Genomic DNA, 7,822 nt, shown 5'->3' with positions numbered 1-7,822 from the left:
CTGCTAGATTAGGTAGTATTCACCCATAAGCTGAAAGCGTTTGTTTCTAAAAGAAAACTCTTAATGTGCGAAACTTATAAGCCGATTTGCCGCCCTGTTCCAATGAATGCGATGCCCGAAACCAGCAATCAACGTAGTAAAATGTAGCTTTTTTTGATTCCTACAAGTATTACGCCGAGCTTTCCAGACACGCATTTATGAGTTTTCCTAGTCTAATCCTAAAGCTAGCTCGTTATAAGATATCCGAGTCTGCATTTTTTATGATTCACTTGAGCAAAAAATGAAGTATTGAAATAACGGGTGTTAGATATTCTCTACGATGTGATTGGTCGGTGTTCTGTACGCAACAGATTTACTCATTGACCTAGCGTGTATAACATACTATCAATACACGTAAAATTAGCCAATGAACTATGTAAATCTCAAAAAAAAATCTCAAAACTATGTAAAGGCGGAGGAAACGGAAAACAACTAAATGATCTATCTTTCTGAACTGATGTGTTTAACATCTGTGACCGAGGCGCCCAAAAAAGATGGGCGAGGTACATTGGCAAAAGTCTCGATGGGGTATATCATCTGAATGAGAAATAAGAATACAGTGACGTACTTGCTATAAACGAGTTCCGATTTAACGGCAGGAAACGACAGAGACGATGAAAGTCAAGCCGAGTTGGGAAAGGTATAGCTGTGTTTTGGTAGCGTCCTGTCTATTTTCATGACGCTGCTACTGTGCCGAGCACCGACAGTATAAACAATGTGTTTGATAAGTCACGGCTTAGCCGGGAAGCTTACAGTATATAAATACAGTACGGAAATAACAGACAGATGGCAAATTCGGTGCTTGACAATGGTTAATGCTTAATAGCCATCATGCGTTCGTCTGTTTCTTGCAAATGGTTTTCAATTTCGTACCATAACTATGCAATAACTGAGCTGTTTCTTGACTGATATTGACTTAACTTGACACTGCTGTTGCTTTACGGTAATTTCGAAGAGTAACTTCTCGACAGAGCTAATCGAAACCGAACTAATAGATTTTGAAACTGAATGTCTATAAAATGCGATATGAAACACAATTGTTTTTCTAATGTAGCAAAAAGACAGGGATGAAATAAAGATGGTCTTCTAAAACAGATTTGCGTGTCTGCCTTGCGACGCGGTTGCAAGGCTATTTCCTTTCAGAGCAAATTTAGAATAGTTTACCTGCAACGCCCGTGGAATCAAGTGCTAGCAAAAGGCAGAGCACTATTAACGACCAGACGCCCGATTTTTTAGCAAATTTAATTTAAATACAAACGAGCGAATGTATTCCGCCTGGTCCTGCTATCTGTATTCAATGTTCGCGTATGGAAGGTAAGTACACATAAAAAAAATGTACACGTATTGGCTAGACAGTGATCTTTTCAAAGTCGCTAATTAATTTACGCACATCAATATCACATTGACGGTAACGGGACCTTTATTGAAAGATCGCACCGAAGAAAAAGTTCGGAGAAACGATTGCAGTTGTCGTGATCTAAAAATCCAGTAGCCCGTCAAGCAACTTGAGGGGAACTTTTCGAGAGTGAAGTAGCACCGTCCAAAACCTATGAGGTTCCCATTTGTGAGAAGCCCAGCGTCCGAAACCTTGCGATAGTAGGGCAAATTAAATCAATTTTTTTTTAACGGACATTAGTATCGTACATGACGATACGCGGTCGACTACTATTTTATCTTCTGGTCAACTATTTTCGTGGAAAACCCCAACCTATGTTTAACCTGAGGTGTGCGTGGCAGGCGTATAAGTATAAAAACAGACAAAAACGAGGCCTTCAGAACCCCATCGATTGCCAATATCAAGTGAAAAGAAGCAAAGCAAACCAATTGAAGTAGGTACCGCAGCAATTATTCTCAGTAATATCAGGCAAGGCAAGATACTCCGTTATCTCGAAACCCAGGAAAATATATCATGTCGCTGAATCGTAACTCGCTTTTGTATGGATGATTTTGATTTTTTTTAAAACACTCCATTGTGACAGTAGACATTACTGCTATTTGTTGTAAGCATACGGATACTGTAGTTGCAGCAAAAGTATACAATCAATGTATTATAATGTAAGCATGTAGTAAGTTAATCGTGAAATGTTACGGCAAGTTACTACTAGAGCGGAGAAGGAATTCGAAAGCCATATACTTATTCAAAAGTATGATGCTATATATACATATATATGTATACACACACACTCTATACAAAATAGAGAAAAATCATAGCTAAACTCACATCAGTCGAGAAATCTGACGTGAAGTAGCAGTCAAGGACAGGCTTATCTCTAACGAAGTGATGCGCGTCGTGATCGCCGATCGTGAGGTTATTGTGAGACGACTTACCGTTGATCAAAGCAATAAACAGGCACCTCGTTATCGACACAAATCTAATTTTATTTTCACACAATTCAGCTCGTATAATCGTGTTCATTTCGATTCTTTACCTGACCGATTTGCGGTCGCGCTTACAACGTACTGTGCACTTGGGGAAGACATTTCTGCAGTATCCGAATCGCCTGAAACGCATTAAAGATCTACTTTCTGAAATAGAAATCTGCACAGTTTCTCTTGATCGATTCCAGAATCGAGCATTCTTAATAGACTATTGATAAATTTACACGCTTAGCAGGTTTATGTTGCGACGCATAGGCTATCTGTGTACCTGGCAAATCTTGAATTACAGGGGTCATATTTACATGATCTAGACAACGACCACGAACGATTGTCGACTATCGCTGGTGTTCGTTATCTCGAAACATAACCAATCAGTCACAACAGTTACTGGAAACATTAACTACCTAGATTTTTAGTTGTAGATGAAAAGGTTGATAGGTGAAAGGGTTATGGATGGATTTTCCTGCTGAAGCTCGGGCTTTCGTAAAATACCGTCGAAAGATTTGTTATTCTACCCTACGCTTGTGTGCATTGACTATATAACTGATCAGATGTAAGGCGGCGAGAGGATTACGAACGATAAGTCCAGTATAAGCTTGTAGTAAACAACCGTGCATTTTGCTGCATCCGATTCACGAGTAACTAGTTCGAATGTGCTGAAGAAAAAACTCTCCAACTAACTAGAGTCAGCTAAATGTGGTGCTGCGATGGCAGTGATAAACCAAAAGCATACAATTTTGAGCTTGATCAGAACAGAAAATAGGTGTTAAAAGTTCTTAGATCGGTCAATATATATGGCTTTAGAGCTATTTGGCAGCTTTTTGCTCCTCGATCTTAGAGCTTACAATGGTGAAAGCCGTAATAATGCTCTACTTTTGATCAAGTCTTGTGATTACAGGTCTATCTGTGAGCCTTCAGCTTCCTTATTAGACAGACTACGTGGTGATATGGTGGTTGCATTTTATTTCCTTCACAATCTGTGTTATTAATTATAGTTACCTCGTTGCTTACATCCTCCTCAAAAGAATCCAAAAACTGGTCGACAACCATCTCGCCGTCGTAGTTGGAGGCCTTACAAATCAACGAGGTAATCTCAGCTAGGTTTATACCCGGAAACTTTGCGGTTAGCTCGTTTACTTGCGACCTTAGCTATACGTTGTTAAAAACAATTTGAGTTAGTTTTAATTATAATAATTCTGTCTAGTCATCAATACACACTGTACTATCTTTTGATGCTGGTAGCGGCTATCATTGGAATCGCAAGATCGAGCATCCTTAAATACTGCATCTATAGAAGAAAATCTCCCAATTAAAACATAACATTTACGGCGTAGTCTGGCCACGATTCGAGCCATACTGAATAAATTAGGTCGAGATTACCGAAGGGGTCATGGGTGAGTTCACGAAAACGCAGTCGATATAGACCTTCGTCTGAGATTCGCTTAACACTGAAATAATAGTAAAGAAGGTTTTAATGATTGAAAAGAAATTCACTCATTTACAATAGCATTTAAGGCAGTGTTATTTTTGAAGTTTAACGAATGTATGTTGCGTGACGATCTGTAGATGCTTTAGGGCGTTTACGATCATTCGAATGTTCCTTCAGTCTGCGTTTCGGATACTTACGACAAATGTTATAATCATGCTTCTGCAAATCTCCAGCTAGAACACCATGTCGCGTATAACAGAGTATGGCACTGGTGACAATGAAATGAATAATCATCTGCGTCAGGTAGAAGTATCCGTTGAAACGCGCACGAGGAACGATACGTCTCACTGCCTTTCGAAACATTGCGTTTGCATCACCTGCCGGTAGTCGGCTCATGTTCAGGCGTGAGTTCCGCTCTGCTCAGTGAACCAGGACGTGTACTGTGACAGATTGGTACGGAAATCAGGCGATTCACAATGTGCAGCACTGAAACTCTGTAAAGGCTAGAGTATATTAGTTGGATCTGTGCACCAATCGCACACGACCTATGTACAACTGATTATAATTGTAACGTAACGTTAAATAGGCCAGTCGCATTATACGACGTAACATTGAAAGCTGAGAAGAAATCACTGTAGAAACTTGACTATGCTATACAGTTCCAGCTGCAGTTCATACATTCAAGCCTGGCTCCCTTAGTCTAAATGAGCATTTTCCGAAGATCCGTTTGTCTATGGACGTTTCGTTCATGGAAACGCAATGACTAACGACTGCTAAAGTTAGAAGGGCGTGCATAGGGGCAAAAAGCTACAATGTTCAAAATTGATTCAACAATTACGCCCTTAATTAGCAATTAATATCTGATATGTGTTCATTGTAGGGCAAAGCTAGTCTCACTATCCTAACAAAACATATGCGCATTCTAAAGCTTCTTGCTAGTGCAAGAGTTAGGTAATTCAGCCTGCGAGTGAGAGATGGAGCGCAGCGAATCCACGGGATAGAAACATAGCACAGTCGAATATAACACAAATGCCCTGCAAAGATCTGCAGGCGACCAAAGATTCGAGAATTAGACAAAGGTTGGGCAATATTTTGCTTTTGAGGAACGCAATTTATCACTTTTTATTAGCCTCGAGTTCAGTGAGTATGGCGCCTGAGCCACCAGTTAACGTGATCAGATGTTTAGTATTTCGCAGATATTTGTAGTCAGAACATTTCGGTGATTTACTGTGACCAGTATCGAGATAATGAGTAGAAAACGTTGTTAAAAGCGTTTCTACATGCATCGTTATACGATACAGTGTTCATTTCGGGCTAAGTAATATATACGATTGAGCGTACACATCGACAGGGTGTGCTTTGGCGTTCAAGCGTATTTAATTCCTCCATATATGATTATGTTGCTTTGAGACATTATCTTACGGGCGGTTGAACGTGATGGTGTTGAAAAGTAGCCACTGCCTAAATTTATCTGTTGCCTCTCGTCGATCAATGACGTTTCTTCCATTGGAACGCAATCTTCCACAACGTCTAAATTTCTTCTGTCATTATGACGCTCGCGAATGCGGTGCGCTCACAACAATATCTTCCCATCAGTCCCCTAATAATGGTACTAATTTTTCTACGATCGATTTCCACACAATGTTATTCTACGTAATATTGAAACGATGTGTCTAAGCTAAGACTAGACTCACATTTTACAAGCGTGCATGCTGTTTCTGCTTTCAAGAGACTAAATATCCCTTGATATTATAGCATGTAATGAATTCCCTCGCTGAAAACGAGGCTACTAGATACGGTAATTAGGTATATGCACAGTCACAGGCGTAGATAGAAGTTGAAGCCGTTACGATGCAATAACATTTAACAACGTGAAGTTGAACTTGCTTAATAATATGCGGATGGGTGAGAGTTCAAAGACAGGTTTACCCCCTAAATTCTAAAGCCGTGAATATATCTAAGTAGAGTTTTTTTTCCTATATGTTTCAAGACGCTATTGCAAGCACAGCATTCATTCAACTGGGCTTTAACCGTTGGCTCTGAACGGGTTCCGGGCCCGAATTATAGAGTTGCTCATGACATTCGCTAGTAACCGCCTTGAGAAATAAGAATATTAGTTGGCTACTAGTGAAAATACTGATATTCAATTTACAAATATCTTTTCACCGTTGTTCTGAAGCATGAGTGAAATAGGCGAAACGTCATTGCTGCTGTTTCATATCGGAGCAATGGCAAACTGGAAAAGATAGCAGACGGTTGTTCGTCTCAAAGTTATCCAGAATTAGTGACATTTACTTAATATATATAGAGAATTTCTGTAAGCTACACCTGACCGTAAGGTTTCGTTTAACTTGTTTAGGGTAGGGCTTATTACTATTCATTTAATTTCGTTTTCAGCTCCATTTTCCCAGTTGGTACAACTAAAAAAAAATCTGTATTTCTAAAGAGGAAAAAAAAAAAAAGCATAAATTAATGATTAACGACCCATATTGAGAGCACAGCCGACAAGCGAAATCTCCCTTTACGAAGCGTATTTCGTCAGTTTGCTTCGCACCAATCGCGGTCTTCGCAATGCCGACGGTCCAGATGGCCCAGCTGACAGTTGTCGGTTGCGACCTAATGGTAGGTTGCAGAACTTGCAGTAGCAAGAACGCTGAAAAAATTCGTTGAACGGTCAGTGCACAGTGGCGTGGCAGTACAGTAGAGAGCGTAAAATAAGAGTGCACAGCAAAACAGCTACCAGGAATGCTATTTCCCTGTTTTCGACTCCTGTCCGGTCCTTAATAGAGCGTTTCTGGGGCGCAAATAACCGGTCTGTAACCGCTGCCCTTTCGGTTTGTTTCGAATTGCTACCCTGTTTCAGGCTTATCGTCTTCACGGGTGGCACCTTACCTCAGCGAAGCAATATTTTAAGGCGCTTTTCAAAAACCGGACAAACCTAGCTAGGATCAGGGAAATGTGTCAAGTTGAGCTAAGGTTTCACACGGTACTCAGTAAATGTTCAAGGAAAAAATAAGATACGCATTTTTAAAGTAGTAAAGCGATAATAGATAACTTCAAGAAAGAGAAAATACAAGGGGAACACATTCGAAACATTTAAAAATCTCACTCTGTTAATGAAGTAAACCCACATACACCCGGCGGATAGAACCTTCATGGACCACGCGTAAAATATGCGATAACTGTTGCGTCTTGCTCTTCTATTTGTATCTATCCTTCCAGGAACCCGACGAGATCGTAGTCCCCGTCGAGGCTCCAAGGTCAAAAAGGTCCACGTCTACTTTGCTGAAAGTCAAAGAGAATGAGAAATATGGATACATACAGTCATAGAAAAGACTACGGCATGTATTTTCATACAGTTGCTGTATAAAGTTTCACAGACAAATATTCACTTATCTGCTTTGTATGGCGCCATTGACGAATAGAAGAACACTCCCAGCAGACAGGGATTAGTTCATAGATGGTGTGGCTTTGTCACTATGGCATGTTATACTGCAGTACGCTCACGCGAGAAGCCCAAGGAATTAGAGGAACGTCATAAAAGGTCGTTGTATTTTACGGTAGAGCGCAGAAGTGTTCACATTGCGATGACCTACCTATTATCTTCGGCTAATCTCTGAGCTGCAAAAAACTATACAACAGAAAATTATGCCTTATTTCTCTAAATATAGACATGATAGATAGCATTCAGTACCATTTGTATATCCATATACTGGGTGGCGAATCAGAATCGAGAATTTTTCTTATGCTTTCCTTCAAACAAAAACGAGTATATTTCATCGATTTTGTTTTTTTTTTTTATACATCTTTAGCCTTTTTAAAACTCTATCCTATTTAATAATAATTTAATAACAATTCAGCTCATACGCCATACCAGATATGATAGTAATAATAGTAATATGAATAATGCTAGCCCGAACGTCGATCTTAGGCAGAAGTTTTTGTTATCTTAGAGGGGGGTTCGTCCAGCGCGGA

The 7,822-nt window shown here is 39.9% G+C and overlaps 1 protein-coding gene across 3 annotated transcripts; it reads right to left on the bottom strand.

Moving 5' to 3' along the window:
* Window positions 1-2,397: 2,397 nt before the first annotated feature.
* LOC111247832 (uncharacterized) lies at window positions 2,398-4,677 on the bottom strand. Of its 3 annotated transcripts, none has more exons than XM_086984909.1 (5): window positions 4,458-4,677; window positions 4,045-4,341; window positions 3,799-3,866; window positions 3,418-3,567; window positions 2,398-2,558 (listed from the first exon to the last, which is right to left on the bottom strand). In XM_086984909.1, the coding sequence occupies exons 2-5, from the start codon at window positions 4,241-4,243 to the stop codon at window positions 2,490-2,492; spliced, it is 486 nt and encodes a 161-aa protein (XP_086841035.1). In that variant the 5' UTR covers window positions 4,244-4,341; window positions 4,458-4,677; the 3' UTR covers window positions 2,398-2,489. The 3 variants fall into 3 exon arrangements, with proteins under 3 accessions (XP_086841035.1, XP_022655004.1, XP_022655005.1); XM_022799269.2 differs by having other exon boundaries at window positions 4,526-4,674; XM_022799270.2 differs by having other exon boundaries at window positions 2,398-2,540; window positions 4,526-4,672.
* Window positions 4,678-7,822: the final 3,145 nt, after the last annotated feature.

This window comes from Varroa destructor, unplaced genomic scaffold (genome assembly GCF_002443255.2).
Source record: "Varroa destructor unplaced genomic scaffold, Vdes_3.0 BEIS01000003.1, whole genome shotgun sequence".
Classification (NCBI taxonomy): domain Eukaryota; kingdom Metazoa; phylum Arthropoda; class Arachnida; order Mesostigmata; family Varroidae; genus Varroa; species Varroa destructor.
The sequence above is the reverse complement of the archived record's forward strand: the minus strand, read 5'-3'. Positions and strand labels throughout refer to the sequence as shown.

Excerpts from the sequence above, each read along its gene's own strand:
- LOC111247832 (XM_086984909.1), bottom strand. The coding sequence starts at position 4,243 with ATGAGCCGACTACCGGCAGGTGATGCAAACGCAATGTTTCGAAAGGCA. Across the intron at positions 3,867-4,044 it reads GCATGATTATAACATTTGTC|TGTTAAGCGAATCTCAGACG; the intron begins GTAAGTATCCGA and ends CTATTATTTCAG. Across the intron at positions 2,559-3,417 it reads AGGAGGATGTAAGCAACGAG|ATCTTTAATGCGTTTCAGGC; the intron begins GTAACTATAATT and ends TTCAGAAAGTAG.